This window comes from Benincasa hispida, unplaced genomic scaffold, assembly GCF_009727055.1.
Source record: "Benincasa hispida cultivar B227 unplaced genomic scaffold, ASM972705v1 Contig887, whole genome shotgun sequence".
Lineage (NCBI taxonomy): Eukaryota > Viridiplantae > Streptophyta > Magnoliopsida > Cucurbitales > Cucurbitaceae > Benincasa > Benincasa hispida.
Genome location: NW_024065221.1, coordinates 36,931 through 56,222, shown reverse-complemented (window position 1 = coordinate 56,222; position 19,292 = coordinate 36,931). Strand labels below are relative to the sequence as shown.

General features: G+C 38.1%; 2 protein-coding genes across 2 annotated transcripts; both read right to left on the bottom strand.

Moving 5' to 3' along the window:
- Positions 1-9,897: 9,897 nt before the first annotated feature.
- On the bottom strand, positions 9,898-10,725 carry LOC120070073 (extensin-like). The gene has a single exon (XM_039021916.1). The coding sequence runs from the start codon at positions 10,723-10,725 to the stop codon at positions 9,898-9,900; it is 828 nt and encodes a 275-aa protein (XP_038877844.1).
- Positions 10,726-11,207: 482 nt separating this feature from the next.
- Positions 11,208-11,678, bottom strand: LOC120070081. The gene has a single exon (XM_039021928.1). The coding sequence runs from the start codon at positions 11,676-11,678 to the stop codon at positions 11,208-11,210; it is 471 nt and encodes a 156-aa protein (XP_038877856.1).
- Positions 11,679-19,292: the final 7,614 nt, after the last annotated feature.

Genomic DNA, 19,292 nt, shown 5'->3' with positions numbered 1-19,292 from the left:
TCGGATAAACTTGTTTCGTGGAGTTGAACTTGAGTTAGTGTTGATGTTGATGTTGATTTGATGTGATGTGGTTCGATCTATAGTACTTGATCCTCTGATTCTCTTTCGGTTCAATGCATACGCTTGATGTATAGAAGCAGGACGTGTAGATGTTCTTGAGCTTTGAGTCTTGGAAGAATGTTGTATCTTCAAAGGACTTCGATCTTCAAGCATGGTCAGAATGCTTGTATCTTCAAAGGATTTCAGTCTTCATAATGCTTGTATCTTCAAAGGACTTCAGTATTCGGGCGTGGTCAGATTGCTTGTATCTTCAAATGACTTCAGTCTTCAGAATGTTTGCATCTTCAAAGGACTTCAGTCTTCAGAATGTTTGTATCTTCAAAGGACTTCAATCTTTTGAATGCTTGTATCTTCAAAGGACTTCAGTCTTCAGAATGCTTGTATCTTCAAAGGATTTCAGTCTTCAAGCGTGGTCAGCTTCAGGAGTCAAGGAGTCTTTTGATTGTAGAGAATTTCTTCTAAGCTCTCTAGAGTGTAGAATTGCTGACCCCGAGAGCTTATCTATTTATAGAGTTCACGGATGGGCTTGGGCTTGGCCCTTGGATTTGAGGAGATTGAATCTTCAGCATGTAAATTGTGAAGATATGATCAGTTTGTTGAAATCTTATAATCTTCAAAGCTTCAAATAATTCAGATCTTCAATACTTCAGACTTTGAGAACTTCAGTCTTCGAAGCTTGAGAAGCTTTGGTCTTCAACACTTGAGAGATTGAGTCTTGGATCTTGGGAGCTTAAATCTTCAGAGTTTTAATATGTCTTCTGATCTTTAGAGTTTTGATATGTCTTATGATCTTCAGAACTTTAGTGTCCTGATCTTAAGAGCTTTAGTGTCTTCTGATCGTCAAAGCTTTGGAGGAGTCATGTTCATCCAATCCTCGAAGCTTCAAACTTCAAATCTTCAGAGGTTTTTGCCTTCAATTCCTCCAACCTCCCCTCCTAAATGAAGAGATAAGGCCTCGATTTACAGAGACTTAACATGGACTTTACATGGCTTGGGCCTAATTACTTTATTGGGCCCAAATTGGGTTTAGGCTAAAGTTAGGCTTGGGTCCATTTGTTGTTGGGTCGAAATACTGGGCTTGAGCTTAATATTTAATTTAGCCCAAAATTTCACCATGGGTTTGAATTAGGTTAAGCCCGAGCAACTTTAATTGCTCAGCCCAATCCAACTTATAATTTTTCCAATAGGCTTGGGCTTTCATTGATGATGCAGCAACTCATGATTCGCCGAAATTTCTCATTCAATAAATGCCCCTTTTTGAGATTTATGCACGTATATAGGTAGATGAATCTCGAAAAATATAAAGATAGAATCAAAATCCAAATATATCTATTCTTGAATTTGACCTCAATTGATGTGTTAGTCAAACCATGAATTTAATACATAAGTTTAACTAGATTTTTGGAATAAACTTTGGAATATGACCAAAATTTAATTTAAAATTTTACCCCAATTTGATTTGGATTTGAGATAAAATTTGGGATATGCCCGAATTTTAATAAAAGATCAATTGAGATTTATTTTCTTATCCACAATTTATTTTGATTGAAGATAGAAACTCAAGTTTGGACAACTTGAATTTTAAATAAAATTTGGAACATGGTCAAATTTTAATTTGGGATTAATTTAAGATTTTTCCCACAACTTGATTTGGAAATAGGGATAAGAACCTAAATTTGGATGAGTTTGATATACAATTTGGAAGATGTCTAAATTTGAATTTTACATCAATTTGAGATTTTATCTTAATTTAGTTTGACCTAAGGAATAAAAGTCTAAATTTGGACGATTTAGATTTGGGATAAAATTTGGAATTGTTAGGTTTTATGTCCTAAAACTCGGGTATGTAAACAATGGAACTTATTCTGAAAATTCAATAAAGGTGTTATGAATAAATATATTGCTTGAATAGAAATCCAATAAACCTAAAAGTCCCTTGATTATTGGATGAGTACTTGAACTTTATGTGGAGACATAAAGGTAGATCAGGATCGAATAAATAGTCAAAATGATCTATAGTATATGAATAAGGTTGGGTACCTTATTTTGGTAACACTATTGGATGCGGCCCACTCCGTAGTCGTTACAAGGAGTTGTAAAGTGCTACAAACGAAGTGATCCTAATTCGTTCATGTTGGACATAAGGAGTAGGGGTGTCCTTGTGCAAAAGGGTTTGTACAAGATCAGACCACGAAATGAGTCACTTTTACTTTATAACGTTGTTTATTGTCTAAGACTGACTATTTCAAAGCGATGACCTAGGTAACTTGACCTTAATCCTAAGCTAACTATGAACTCCTTTTATTCGGGATTACCCTTAGATTTGCATAGGCAAGGGTTGGCTCAACAACGCCAGCTCAATAAGACTGGATAGATGGCTGGGGATATAAGGTGCAAGAGAGAATTCACTCCTACCCGCTTTAGGGATAGTAGAGAGGTTGTTCCCTTAAATGTTGATTATGGGTCTTGAACAAGGGATTCTACCGTCTCATTGGATTGAGAGGGACTCGGTTTTGTTGATTGGATCACAAAATAATTGTTCATTAGGGGTTCAGTGGGACTTAAAGAACAAGAGGTAATTTCGGGGGTAAAACAGAAATTTGACCCAACCGTTATTACGAACAACCTGTGAAGGGTTAACTTACTAATCATGGTTATATCGAGTGGACGTAATATATCTACAGTGAGAGGAGTTCAACTATGGGCTTTAGTGGAGTGATCCATTAGTTAACAAATGGGGGTTAGATCAGTCTAATGAGTTTAGTCGATTAATCTTGGATCATTGGAGCCCATGATCTGTAGATCAATGAGGTCCCCCTACTAGCTCGGAAATGAATTAGCTCTAGAGTTACATGATAAGTTAATTTGAAACGTTCAAATTAGAATCAAATGGAATTGGAGAAAATATATTTAAATATGATTTAAATATATGAAGATGTTTTTGTGTAAAAATTAATTTAATATTGGATATTAAAATAATTAGAATTATTTGAATTGCTTAAATAAATATTTATTAATTTTATTAGAAAATTAATTTGTAAAATTAATGAATTTTTATTTTAGAAATAAAATATGATTTTAAAATCATTTTTTTTATTTTGGAAATAGAATTACACAAAAAAGGAAAAATGGGTTTTTCCATTTTCATCTTCAACTTGCTCACTAGGAACCCACTACTTTCAAGCTTCAATAACTCCAAGCATGAGCTGTATCCCATGCAGCAAATCTCTTTGTATGATAGTCTGCAATATATTGAAGAGATTGGAGTAAAGTAGAGGTTGAGCAACCTATAGAATTTTTTCTAAAAATTCTTGAGAAGAAGGTGTTCTTCAATGGGTTGATGCAGTGAGCTTTCCCCAAATTCCCTTTAATTCCAGCTTATTTTGAGTCCCACAACACAATCTAGAACACTAAGAGAATAGTAGGGAAGGTCTTGTGGTGGTCTACACAAAGATTTGGAGAATTTAGCAGCTGGAAATAAAGATTTCAACAGTTCTTCAAATGTATGTTCTTGAAACCCATTATACTCTATTTAAGCATGTTTCTTTTCTGCCAAAATTAATGAATTAAAGTGTTTATGGATCCTGATATCTTCCGCTGCGTGCTGGTGACGATCCAATAGAAATATGTCCAAATTTTAATTTAAGATTCTATTTACAGTTTAATCTCAAATTGAACAATTTGATTTTGAATAAAATTTGGAATATGCCCAAATTTTAATTTAAGACAAATTTTGAGTTTTATCTGAAGGAAATCGACACTCGAGATTTCTGTGAGTAGCGGAAGCAAGACTATTCCAAATTACCATCATGAATCAACAATAAATTTACAGCCGGCTTTAATACAAACAGTTATGCAAATATATAGAGAAATTATAGCATGAAACAATAAAATGTATAGAGGGAACTTTATGCACATATGCAGAAACGTCTCCACGCTTCGATGCGCAACTCTGATTGAACAACTGTAATCACGAGCACTCGATCTAAACGACCGCAATGCCGCACGAACATAGCACGAACATAGCACGAACATAGCACGAACACTTCACGCTCGTCCTCAACGATCTCCTCGGTCACGATCTCCTCCGCAACAACAAATGGCCTCCACAGAACCACGAACGGCCTCCGAAAAACCTCGACGATGTCGACTTGAGTCTGACACCACCAACAAGGCGACCTTGGTATTATCGGTGTGAGAATCCAAAGGGTGGGCTCTGTTCGACTTGGTGTGAGGCAGACGAACAGAGAAAAGACAGATTGTGTACCCGACTGGGCAAGTGGGAGAAGTCGGAGACATATTGTATAGGTCGATGCCCAATCGTATAGATACAACTATGCGATTGTCTAGCAAAAGCTATGCGATCGTTTAGCTCGATAGATCTACACGATCGTGTACCTTGGGCCAGTGATCGTCTAGCAAGCTATGTGATCGTTTAGTAAACACTGCACGATCGTTTAGCTAGCACCTACACGATCATTTACCTAGCCCAACCGTTGTTTAGTAAATCTGTATTTAATTGACGACTTCCGTGAGTTTCTTTTCGCCAGAGAGAAAACTCAAAAACTTTTCAAACTTTCCAAAAACCTCTCTTTCAAAAATAGGAAATCGATTCCCTTTTAAAACCTCACGGTTTACCATGATCAATAACCACCCACTACATTTGGTTATTTAAAAAGAAAAAAGTATTATTATCTAATAAATGATTTGTTGATTCATGATTGTAATTTGGAATAGTCTTGTTCCGCTGCTCATGGAAATCTCGTTTCGATTTTCTTCAATTGGTATCATAGCCAGGTTCTCTGATATTCCAAATTACAGATATGAATTGAACGCATTTTCAGTCGGCGTGGGTTTTCTGCATTTGTTTTTTTTTTTTTTTTGTTTTTTTTTTTTTTTTTTTTATTTTTTTGTGGTTAACCGTTTTCTGCATTTGTGGATGTTTTTTTATGAACGTTTTGGGACTGAAAAACATCCACAAATGCAGAAAATGGTTAACCAAAAATGCAAAAACCCACCGCGACTGAAAAATGCGTTCAATTCATATCTGTAATTTGGAATATCAGAGAACCTGACTATGATACCAATTGAAGAAAATCGGAAACGAGATTTCCATGAGCAGCGGAACAAGACTATTCCAAATTACAATCATGAATTAACAAATCATTTATAGTCGACTTCAAACAAACGGTTATGCGATTCATACAGAAATTATAGCATGTAAAATAGAAAGGAACAGAGAGTAAAACTCTATGCACATAGGCAGAAGCATCTCCACGCTCCGTTGCGCGATCGCTCGAACAACAGCGACCACGAACACTCGATCTACACGACCGCAACACTGCACGAACACTTCGCGCTCGTCCTCAATGGTCGGTTGCTATCGTGAGATGCTTTAGGAGTGTATAAAGTAAAACAGATTGGAAGAATAGAGTCTAAGTGTTGCGTTCTGCCTTGATGCACTTAAATGAATGCAACGCGTTAGGGCGTTAGTATTTTGCACAGAAGGCACACAACTCCTTATAATAACGTTCAAGTTTTCCTAGATAAAACCCAAGTATAAATCTAATCTAGGTTCCTGGCAAGTCCAGGGTCGATCACAGGGATTCAGTTTCACTAACACAGATTATGCGTTGTACTTGCAGTAGGAGGTTTTTCCTAAATAAATGTGAAAGATGTATTATTTACATTAACATGCCATGCTTGTGCAAGACAATACAAAAGAGTTGAGTGGAAAATGATGGATCATGTGAAAATGGAATTTAAGTAGATGGACGTGCCGGTTAAAGATAATTGCACACAACTGATGTAATATGGATGAAATGGGATGGGTTGCTTATCTTTTTGTTCATGCGTTAGACATCATTCAACACTTCTCAATGCGAATAACTTACAAGCCTATCTCTAGGGTGCATATGTCTACTTAGAATGCAAGAAACACCAGTAAGTCTATCTCTAGTTGTACTAGGCGTTCTACTTAATGCAGCTTAGCTATTCTTTCGAACAACTAAGTAAGGAAGCTTTCACCAAGTTATCAAGTTAGTTTAGGTGTTGGAACCAAATTATGCATGAAGTACTAATGCTTTCAACATAGACAGAAGATAAACAATAGCAAAAGTGATGATCAAATATATGAATTTTATAAAGAATCAATGAGTCTTTACAAAGAACTATATTCAATCAAAATGAAATGGAAATGATATTAAGAGAGAAACTGAGTCAAGCCAAAGAATACAATCTCTTGTAGTTCTTTGGCTCAATCTTGTTGTGTACAATCACTTTAAAGAGCCGAGGACAGAGTATCTTTCTCAAGAATAAATTTCTCCACTCCCTGGTCGATGGTGGTGGTGGTTCTCAGCTCCTTTGATCGTCTTACACCTCGGCACAGCTTGTACAAACTAAAACTAAGTCTACAAAATTACAGAGAGTATAAAGCTTTTAATTGTCTGAACTCTTAATTCTGGAGGGTCTTCAAGTATTTATAGGTGTTGGTCTCGTCCACTTGGAGGATGGGCTGCATTTAAGTCAATGCCCTGGTCAGCATTAAACTTCATGTCCTGGTTGGCCACCTGACCTCTGGAAGCTTTTCAGATGCCACCTACAGCTGGAAGCTTTTCAGATGCCACCTATTATAGGTGCCCATGCTTGCAAATGGTGATGTAACACAATCAACCCGGAGTAATGAATCTTCTATGCGTTGAATTCCCTCCGACGCATGGCTCATGTGTTAGCGTGTTTCCTGCGGCACTTGTCTAACGCGTTATTGTCAGTTCTTGCGTTGAAATCCTGCAAAGTAGTGCGTTAGTGCCGCGATTTTTAGTGATAAACTTCTTTTACATGAAATTGCTATTGTTTAAGTAAATCCATGCGTCTCTATTAAAAATGAGGAGAGTTTATCATAAAAAAAAAAAAAAACTAATCGTTCTAACTTAAGAGCAAAGATAACTTGTATTTTTACAAGTTGTCAACCACCCCCAAATTTGAACAATGCTTATCCTCAAGCGTTCTAAAATAATTCTTTGCTATCTCCTCTGCCTTAGATGTGCAAATTTCACCTCTCATCATATTAGTCTCAAAGCTGAAATAAGAGTTGGGAAAATATAACTTAGATTGACGCTTTTCTTAAAAGGACTAATATTTAGTTTCTGATGCGGCAGGCTTCTCATCACAACTTCTTTCATTTCTCAAAACATTTCAATCTTTTCTAAACCAACAATGCGTTAGATACTATTTCTTTTGAAAAACAAATGTTGGACAAAAAGAAAACGATTGTGTACTTGTTTACCAATGCGTTGCTCTAGGTATCCCACTTTCGTTTTGGCTTGCCCCCACGGTTGTCATGCGAGCATCCAACTACGGGTGAGAACCCTTTACAACTAAACTCGTATCTAATATTCATCCCTCCTTTTTTTCTAGACTAGATAGAGGAGTTTTATGGGACGCGTTGGTCTAGAATACTTAACTTCATTTTGGCTTACCCCCACGGGTGTCATGCGAGCATCCAACTACGGCTAAGTGCCTGTTCCAATTAAGCTCATGTCATTTGAAATTTCTCTCTTTTGAAGTAATGATAGAGGAGCTGTGTTCAAAATTCTTCTTATTTTGTTTCCCTTTTTCTTTATAATGTATACATTGATGCGTCTACGCTTGGATTTCGTTCATCCCCAAATTTGAAGATGAGCTATATCCTCATTGCTAAAAGAGAAACAAAGTTTTAAAAGGCTTTGAGAAATTGAAAGGAGTTTAAGACTTCAAGCTTGCATGCGTTAGAAAGTAAACTTAATCATTTTAAGAGAAGTTCAAGCCTTGTCTATTTTCCTAACGCCTATCTTATGCTTATGAACTCATATAGTTGATATCATTGAGGTTAAGTTAAGCATAAGACTTAGAAATCAATCAAAGAACAAAAATAAAATATGCTAAGGACAAACGCAAGGATCAAAGTGATAACTTCTCATTCATTTTTCATATTTTAACATAGATTGCATAAACACAGCAAAAAGATGCAAAAGGACAATTAAACCAAAATTACAAAATAATCTTAACCCAACACCCCAAGGTTCTACTGTGCTGGCGCATCATCTCTGTGATCTTCTTCGGGGTTCTCGTCCATGAAGCGCAAGGGATTTTTGAGATGGGCTGGTAACGGAGGCAAGGCAAACATACCCACCAAGACCTGATTGATATACTGCGTTGTATAGACAAATTGTTCTTGCATGCGTCTCGTCTGTTGCCTCAAGTAATCCTTTAATACCCGGTTTTGTTGTTGAAGATCTTCAATTGATGCGGCCAACGATTGAAGTTGATCACTGATGAATGTTTTCAACTCCTCCAAGTCTATGCTGCATTGGGGTACTGGTTCTTCTCGTCCAACTGGGTTTTCAAATGCTACTACGTTACTGGACCCTAACCCAATTGGCTCAAAGATCACTGGAGGTGGCACAAAATTTTGGATTGGACTTTGTTGGTGCGAAGGAATGGAGTGAGGGAGGTCCTGATCTGTGAATATGGGTTCTTGATGTGTCTATTCAGGACTCCCTTCTGGCTTGGCTATTGTTGAGTCATGGAAAAGTTCAAGTGCAGGCTGCGCTTCTTCAGCTAAAGCTTCTAGCTTAGCTTCACATTCTTCATTCTTTGAAGCTTCATCGCTATGTTCAACTACCATGACGCGTCTTTTCTTGGGGGTACGTTTTGTTGGTCGAGGTCTATGTGCCACTTCTTTGGCAGGTAAGGCTGGTTGATGCTGTGATCCTCAAAGGAGACGCCTCACTGCCTTTATGTCTATCAGACCATCGACTTCTTCATAATCATCCCCCAGAGGGATGCCCTCGCGTTTGCATAACGCGCAGACCAGCCATGGAAAATATAGTTGCCCTCGAGGCTTGTTCTTGATGGCCTTGATCTGGTCCTGTATAATCCTCCCAATATCCAACGGGATGCATTGCATTATGCAGTAAGTGGCCAGGACGCGTTCTTTGGATAACGTTTCATCATGTGTTATAAGCATGATGCTGCGTTTGATTAAATAATACCACATGTTAGCGTCTGGGTTCAGATTCCTGGAAGCAAGCATCTTTGATCCATTCCTTGATGTCTGCCACTTACTCCCAGGTTTGGCCACTGTCTTCAACACATCTTCCAATTGACCAGGCATTGGTTGCTCAAAGATACGGTTTCCTTCTGTGTCAGGATTACTATTCAAGTTGAACACTTCATTTATCTTGTCTGCCGAGAAGCGCACTAACACCCCTTTCACGAAGGCGGTGTTCTTTTCCATGTCGAATTCACTGTTGTAGAATGTGCGGACAAGGTTGGGCCAGATGCGATTGTGCCCAACGCAGAATTTATTCCACCATAGTGCATTGATGGTTTCCGTGATATAGACTGGAAATGGGTGGCGTTCAAGGAAGAAGCCTTTCTCTACTAATATGTCACTAAACTAACGTTTCCTTCCCGTGGTTCTCTTAGGTAACACCTCCGTTACCTCGCGTTTCCCTACCGCGTGTTCTCTTGCCTTTTTAGCCAACTCTCTTAACTCATTCTCCAACTTCTTTTGAAGATTGGTTTTTCTTCGCCCTTGTCTCGCAAGAGCATATCTTCCAATTCATTTTCCAATGCATTGTGCCTTTTTTTACGTGTTGCACCCTCAGGTCCGGGTGCAACTTCTTCTTCTTCTTCCTCTATGATCAACCTTCTCTTCCTTGATACTCTCTTTGATTTTATAGGCTCTTCATCCGCGTTAGATGGGCGTGGCTATGATGCGTCGGGGCCAACTCTCATTTCTCTACTTTCTTCTTCTCTTCCTTCATTTTTTTCCCTTTCTTCATTTTCCATCTCTTATTCTAGCATTGCTGCATATCTTTCTGGTTCATCCAACTCGAATGATGCGTTTGGTGGATCGGAACGTATCACTTGAGTTGCTTCTTGCTCTTGGTTAAGCGTTGCTAGAATAGCTCCAAATACTTCCTCTTCATCACGTGTTGCTAACTCTGCCAAGTCTTCAAGGTTATGCTCTGACGTAGGACTGTCAGAGGCTGGGATAGGTGGAGTGAATGGCGGGGTGCCCACAGGGGTGTGAGGCTTCCCCGGAGAGGATATTAGGATGGGTGAAGGTGATGGCTGGTTAGACGTGTCTGATTCCACCGAGTAAATTGTGGCTAAGGGTTCAAGGGATAGAGGGGGAGGTGGACGCACTGTTGGAGATGGTGCGGTATGGGCATAGGTAGGAAGGGGTTCATGTGTTGCACCCACCAAGGTTATGTTCGGGATAAATGGTAGTAGGGCAGGCTTGGTATAAGGTTTGGACACGGCCATAAATGACGGACGCGTCCTGGTCTTGGCTGGTGTCTTTACCCTTGGTTTAGGGGCAGACTTGGGTTTTTGTGGGGTTTTAGCCCTAGGCAGAGAAGTTTTGGCCGGAGGGTTTACAGGTTTCTTGGAGCTCTTGGCCAAAGCTTTCATGGAGGTGGAAGGAGGTGTAGGGGCGGCCAGACGCTGAGCAGAGGTAGCGCCGCCGTAAGAGGCTTTTGATTGGGTTGGGATGGAGGTTGATTTCCTAGGGCTAGGTGGTGGTGAACTAGAAAATGAAGAAGAGAAGAAGTAACTTACCGACAAATCATTGCCTAGGCTGTAGCTTTGGTTCTGAGAATCTGAGCCGGACGACATTGTTCACCGGAGATGCTGAGCGAGAGAGGAAAATGGAAGTTTGTTGGATCTGAGGTTCTAGGGTTTATGAAGAAATAGAGGTTCGTAGGTGCAATGAAGGAGAAGAAGCAGCAGTTTGGTTCAAGTGAGGTTTTTATAGAGGAGAGGATGATCGCGGCTGACATCAGGCAGCGCCTGACGTTTGCAATTAATGCAAAGTGGAAGGGTCACCTCGTTTAGCCAAAACAGTCAAGTGTTTTGTATTTTCGAGACGCATCCCTTCAACTGCTCCCTACGTTAAGACTTATGTCAAACGCGTCCAATGTTTCCGTTTTAATTATACACAACTTTTCTAAAAGAAAAACAATCAACTTAAAACCCTCAAATAACTAAACTAACAAATTCAAACATAACTTAAAATACAGAATGCAAAAGAATAAGGTTGAGAGAGACATCCCTAGAAGATGTGGTGTTACAACCACAGAGATGCCTCGACGGAAGCTTCAACTTGTCTCGCGTAGCGCAAGAGATGACTTTTGGCGTTCCACTTCGTCTTCAAAGTACGGCTTAACCCTTTGGTCGTTTACTTTGAATGCATTAGTGCCATCTTCTCGCATTAATTCCACAGTACTGTAAGGAAAGATCGTTTTAATTATGAAGGTCCCGGACCATCTAGATTTCAATTTCCCTGGAAACAGACGCAAGCGTGAGTTGAACAATAAAACTTTTTGACCAACAACAAGTACCTTCTTGCTGATGCATTGTTCGTGCAAACGCTTTGTCTTTTCCTTGTAGATCTTGTTGTTTTCATATGCGTTCATTCGCCATTCTTCGAGCTCGTTGAGCTGAAGCTTGCGTTGAATGCCCGCCGCATCCGGATTCATGTTCAACTTCTTTACTGCCCAAAATGCCTTATGCTCCAACTCTACAAGAAGATGACATGGTTTACCAAATAAAAGTGAGTAAGGAGACATACCTATAGGCATTTTGTATGCAGTCCTGTAGGCCCAGAGTGCTTTATCCAGCCTCTGCGCCCAATCTTTCTAAATTTAAAATTAATTTTAAATGATTTAAAATTGATTCACCTAGACCTATGTTAAAGTATTTATAATATGATTAGAAATAGGTTAATCTTTTATTTTCTTTTTAATAGGATTAAATTGGAAATAATAAAAGATTAAATCTACAAAATAATTGTCTATAAGGGACCTTTGTCTAAGGAAGGTTTTGTCTAAGGTTGGGGTATTTAAACTAATGGAAACGAAACACCTTTATCTGGGAACTGATCTGAAAGGTGAATTAAACAAATATTTTATAAGCATGCGAGAAGGTGTGTGGCGCCACATCGTTGAAGCCCCGGAATCAGCCCTTAAGAGAGTCATCTATCTACTTACCCCTACCTCGGGGAAGGAGTGAATTCCTGTCTCTTATACACATCTAGATGTGTATAAGAGACAGGTGAACACCTTTCGGGTCACGAGAAGGTGTGTGGCGCCACATCGTTGAAGCCCCGGAATCAGCCCTTAAGAGAGTCATCTATCTACTTACCCCTACCTCGGGGAAGGAGTGAATTCCTTCTTGTGTAGCTGAGTTCCCAGATCCCAAATCAGATGAATCCCCAAATCCAAGCTACCCAGGTGACCTAATAGACCTATGGCTCGAAGCTCTAACGGTACATGAATAGCTGACTAAACTCTTTAGCCACTAGATCCATCATCCGTTAATTGTCAGTGATTTCACTAAAGACCAACAGCTGAACTTTTCTTACCACAAATATATTTCTATGTCCATCGTGTAGGCATGAACTCCATCTTACAAGGCTATGTCCCCAGCTATCTATCCAGTCTTACCCCTAAAATGGGAGTCTTATTCAGTAGTGTTGTTAGACTACTCTCACTGTTTGAAAATCAAAGGATAATCCTGAACAAACAGGAGTTCATAGCTAGCTCAGGATTAAGATGGAGTTACCTAGGTCATCTATGTGCAATAGCCAGTCTTAAACAATAAACAACATTATAAAGTAAGAATGACTTATTTCTTGGTCCTGATCTTATGCAAACTCATTGTATAGGACGCCCCCACTCCTCATGTCATAACATGTATGAATTAGGATCACATCGTATGTAACACTTTATAACTCTTTGTAACAACTACAAAGTAGGCCGCATCCAATGGTGTTACAAGAATAAGTTACCCAACCTCATTCATGTACCATAGATCATTTTTTATTATTTACTCGAATCTGATCCACTCTTATGTCTCCACATAAAGTTCAAGTACTCATACAATAGTCATGGGTCTTAGTTTATTGGATTTAGATTTTCATACAATTTATGGGATAAAAAAAAGTATATTGATAATAGAAAATGTTTATCATTTTACAAACTGCGAGTTTTTAGGACATAAAACCCAACAATACTCCCACTTGGACTAAAACTCTAGTGGATTAATATATACAATGTTGAGTTTACATGGAGAGAATAAAATGTACAAATACAATAAACTAGGGCATTACAATACCCATAAATTCTCCCACTTGCCCTAGTGATACAAAACTCGTAAAGCAAGTCCTACTAAGTGACCCTCGAACACTTTAGCTGAGTGGGCCTTCGTAAATGGATCAGCTATGTTTCTTTTGCTGATTCGTTTACAGCAACATACTCAGCTTCCATTGTGGAGTCCGCAATACAACTCTGCTTGATGCTCCTCCACACAACTGCTCCTCTTTTCAGAGTGAATACTGACCCCAAAGTTGATTTCCTCGAATCAATATCGGTCTGAAAGTCATAATCATTGTATCTAGTAAGGATCAGATCCTTAGGACCATACACGAGCATATAATCTCTCGTTCTTCGAAGATACTTAAGAATGTTTTTAACAGCAGTCTAATGGTCATGACCAAGATTGGACTGAAATCTGCTGACAATTCCTACGGCATAGCATATGTCGGGACGAGTACACAACATTGCATACATCAAACTCCCAACTGCAGATGCATATGGAATTCGATTCATCTCCTCAACTTCTTGAGGTATGTTAGGACTCTACTCCTTAAACAAGTGAATTCCATGCCTGAAAGGTAAAGATCCTTTCTTGGAATTTTGCATTTTATACCCAGACAACATCTTCTCTATATAAGATGCTTGAGATAATGTCAATGTTCTGTTCTTACGATTTCGAACTATTTAGATTCCAAGAACATATTGTGCTTCTCCCAAATCTTTCATTTGGAACTATGAAGCCAGACATTTCTTAACTTCAGCTAGATATTCTACCTCATTCCCAATTAGTAGAATATCATCAACATACAACACCAGAAAAGTGACAGTTTTGTTGACGATTTTCTTGTAAACACAGGGTTCATCAATATTTTGTTCAAAGCCATAATATTTGATCGCAGCGTCAAATCTCATATTCCAGGATCTAGAAGCTTGTTTTAATCCATAAATGGATCGATTAAGCTTGCAAGCTTTTTGCTCTTGACCCTACTATATAAACCCTTTTGGTTGAGACATGTAGATACTCTCTTCAAGATAACTTCATATCTCCCACTGCTTTGGCTGAAACAATCTCCTCGGTCCCTACCTTAAAGATTGTTTCACCTTCTATTAACTGTCTCCAGGAACTTGTTTCCTATGAGATAGTACATACATGATTAGTGGCACTTGAATCAATTATCCAGATTTTATCGTTTTTCACTAAATATGCTTCGATAACAAGTAAATCATATATATCTTGTTGTTCGAATTCAACATTCTCATCTACTAATTCATAATTTCAGATGAGTTGGGAGATAGAGGACAATCCTCTGTTAAAACTGTTTTGGTATAATCAACCGCTAGTAATTTGTTTATTGATTTGATTTTACTGTTATGTACATCGGAAGCGAGTATTCTAGAATTCGACATGCTGATAAAATTCAAATAAATTCTAATTAGCAAATTGTAACTAAATCCAAAGTCAAGTTTTAGCAAAAAGTAATAACGTACCCATAACCATTATTTATTCGCAACGATATTTTTGTGAGTCAGAATATGTGCTACTGTGGGGCAGTAAGATATTCCTTCACTAAAACAAACAATTTTGACCAAACACTATCCCTAGAATAACTCTTATTCCTATTGTCTCTAGAATAATTCTTATTCCTATAGTCGTTTAGTTATCGTTTTCGGTCAAGATCTTTACTAACAACTTAGTAATTCTTGTAAGTGTGACCCGCCATTTTCAGATCTTATAGAACGATATGAACTTGCCTCCGAACTATAAGACCCTATTCATTTTATTGAAGCCTGGGTTGTTTTAAATCCTATGTTACACTCCTCCGTAGGGATCGCCGTGGTTAACGACTAGCTAGTGCTACATAAAAACGACAGCATGTGCAACATAGGAATCTCACGGTTCAAAGTAATAGAGGAGACCGTAGGACAATGTTGACACATTTTCTTCACCCACTTACCATGAATCACTTCCCTCATTCACCTTATTATTGACCCATACAAACACTTTCCGTAGGGAGGTCACTCCCAGGATGGCACGAAGCGTCATATGAATCTCACTATGTAAACTATATGGAGACGTGGCAGTTGAAATCTATTTATCGTATAATAGACTTATATTTTAACACCTTCCTCTTATTCACCAAAATCTAGATTTAAGCTAAAAAAATACTCTCCGTAGGGAGGTCACTCCCAGGGTGACACGAAGTACCACTTAAATCTGGATTGTGAACTCTTAGAGGACTGAGATGCTAAAAATAACGTATCGTATATGTATTAATCTCCCACTGAAGTTTTCTAATAACTCATCTATTCGTTATTTAAACTACCACTGAAGTGTTCTATTTGGTATATTTATACTTAGGTTCTTTTCGGCTAATAAAACAACCTAAGTCTATGTGTTATCCAAGTATAACTCTTATAATTGGATTTAACCTATGATGTCTAGGTGATAAACCATTTTATTACCTCACATCACTCACGTATGCTCATAAAATCGTTACCAACGCTTCAATAATTTAGCCATAAATCCCCAGGTAGGAGGTGTTCCATAAACTGTCAAACTTAAGTACCCCCAGCCTTAGACAGGATTAAATCTGCTGGTTAGCTTTAAGCGGCCCTTTGCTAGTCGTTTATGACGGCTATCCCCATGGAGGTTGTAACATAGGATTCGGAACAACCCAGGCTTCAGTAATGAATCGGTCTTATAGTTCCGTCTTGGATTTTGTCTTCTATTCGGAGGCAACTTCATACCGTCCTAAAGGATCTGAAAATGGCGGGTCACATATTACAAGAATTACTAAGTTGTTAGTAAAGATCTTGACCGAAAACGATAACTAAACGACTATAGAATAAGAGTTATTCCAGAGACAATAGGAATAATAATTATTCCAGGGATAGTGTTTGGTCAAAATTGTTTGTTTTAGTGAAGGAGAATCTGACTGCCCCATGGTAGCACATATTCTGACTCACTAAAATATCGTTGCGAATAAATAATGTTATGGTACGTTATTACTTTTTGCTAAAACTTGACTTTGGATTTAGTTACAATTTGCTAATTAGAATTTGTTTGAATTTATCAGCATGTCAAATTCTAGAATACTCGCTTCCGATGTACATAACAGTAAAATTAAATCAACAAAACAAAATTACTAGCGTGTTGTATACCAAAAGAGTTTTAACAGAGGATTGTCCTCTATCTCCTAACTCATCTGAAATTATGAATTATGTAGATGAGAATGCTGAATTCGAACAACAAGATAAATATGATTTACTTGTTATTGAAGCATGTTTAGTGGAAAACGATAAAATCTGGATAATGATTCAGGTGCCGCGGCACCAATCATGTATGTATTATCTCATAGGAAACAAGTTCCTAGAGGCAGTTGACAGAAGGTGAAACAATCTTTAAGGTAGGGATCGAGGAGATTGTTTCAGCCAAAGCAGTGGGAGATATGAAGTTATTTATAGGAGATAAATACATTTATTTGAAAAATGTATATTATATTTTTTCTAAGAAAAGGAATCTAATTTCTGTCTCCTGTTTGCAACAAAATTATAAAGTTTATTTTGAAAATGGTGAAGTGTTCATCAAAATGGGAAATAAACAGATTTGCTATGCAAAATTAGAAAATAACTTGTACATGTTAAAATCAACTGAAGTCAAAGCTGTTTTGAACATAGAGATGTTTAAAACTGCTGAGACTTATAAGAAGAGAAAGATTTCTCCAAATGTCTATCTTTGGCACTTGAGACTGAGTCACATAAATCCCAACAGGATTGAGAGATTGGTTAAGAACAGTCATCTAAATAAGTTGGAAGACAGTTCATTACCACTATGCGAGTCTTGTCTTGAGGGTAAAATGACAAAAAGATCTTTTTATGGAAAAGGTCTTAGAGCCAAAGAACCCCTAGAGTTGATTCACTCAGACCTTTGTGGGCCTCTAAATGCTAGAGCAAGAGGAGGGTTTGAATATTTCATCACTTTTATAGATGATTATTCAAGGTATGGGCATATTTACCTAATGCACCAAAAGTCTGAAACTTTTGAAAAGTTCAAAGAGTATAAGGCTGAGGTTGAAAACCAATTAGGTAAAAAGATTAAAACACTTCGATCGGATCGAGGTGGTGAGTATATGGACATAGAATTCCAGAACTATTTGATAGAATATGGAATTCAGTCTCAACTCACAGCCCCTGGAACACCCTAGCAGAACGGTGTGGTAGAGAGGAGAAACAGAACCTTGTTGGACATGGTTCATTCTATGATGAGTTATGCTCAGTTACCAAATTCTTTTTGGGAACACGCAGTTGAGACTGCGGTGTATATTTTGAACATAGTTCTCTTGAAAAGCGTTTATGAAATGCCTTACGAGCTCTGGACGGGACATAAAGGAAATTTACGTCACTTCAAGATTTGGGGTTGTCCAGCACATGTGTTGGTGCAGAATCCTAAAAAGCTGGAACACCGTTCAAAAGTATGTCTATTTGTAGGCTACCCAAAAGAAACAGAAGGTGGTTTCTTTTATGATCCTCAGGAAGATAAAGTGTTTGTATCGACAAATGCAACCTTCCTGGAGGAAGATTATATAAAGAACCATCAACCTCACAGTAAGCTAGTAATAGAAGAAATGTCCAGAGAAACGACAAATGTATCAACAAAAGTTGTTGATCGAGCATGTCCTTCAACAAGAGTTGTTGATGAAATTGATACTTCACATCCTTCTTAAGAGTTGAGAATGCCTCATCGTAGTGGAAGGGTTGTGCAACAGCCTGACCAGTACATGGGTTTAATTGAAACTCAAATCATCATACTAGATGATGGTTTAGAGGATCCGTTGTCTTTTAATCAAGCAATGAACGATGTGGACAAAGACCAATGGATTAAAGTCATGGACCTTGAAATGGAAACTATGTATTTCAATTCTGTCTCGGATATTGTAGATCAACCAGAAGGGGTAAAACCCATCGGTTGCAAGTGGATCTACAAGCGAGAATGATACCAAGCTGGTAACGTACAGACCTACAAAGCTAGACTTGTGGCAAAATGGTCTACCCAAAGAGAGGAGTTAGATTTTGAAGAAACCTTCTCTCCAGTTGCATGATAAAGTCTATTAGAATACTCTTGCCCATAGCCATATTTTATGATTAATAGATATGGCAAATGGATGTCAAGACAGCTTTTTTGAATGGCTATCTTGAAGAGAGTATCTACATGTCTCAACCAGAAGGGTTTATACAGCAGGGTCAAGAGCAAAAAGTTTGCAAGCTTAATCGATCCATTTATGGATTAAAACAAGCTTCTAGATCCTGGAATATGAGATTTGACGTTGCGATCAAATCTTATGGCTTTGAACAAAATATTGACGAACCCTGTGTCTACAAGAAAATCATCAACAAAATTGTCGCTTTTCTAGTGTTGTATATTGATGATATTCTACTCATTGAGAATGAGGTAGAATATCTAGCTGAAGTTAAGAAATGGATGGCTTCACAATTCCAAATGAAAGATTTAGGAGAATCACAGTATGTTCTTGGAATCCAAATAGTTTGGAATCGCAAGAACAGAACCTTGGCATTATCTCAAGCATCTTATATAGAGAAGATGTTGTCTAGGTATAAAATGCAAAATTCCAAGAAAGGATCTTTACCTTTCAAGCATGGAATTCACTTGTCTAAGGAGCAGAGTCCTAAAATACCTCAAGAGGTTGAGGAGATGAATCGAATTCCATATGCATCTGCAGTTGGGAGTTTGATGTATGCAATGTTGTGTACTGCTGTTAAAAATATTCTCAAGTATCTTCGAAGAACGAGAGATTATATGCTCGTGTATGTTCCTAAGGATCTGATACTTACTGGATACATTGATTCTGACTTTCAAACTGATATTGATTCGAGGAAATCAACTTTGGGGTCAGTATTCACTCTGAATAGAGGAGCGGTTGTGTGGAAGAGCATCAAGCAGAGTTGTATTGCGGACTCCACAATGGAAGCTGAGTATGTTGCTGTAAGCGAATCAGCAAAAGAAACATAGCTGATCCATTTACGAAGGCCCTCTCAGCTAAAGTGTTCGAGGGTCACTTAGTAGGACTT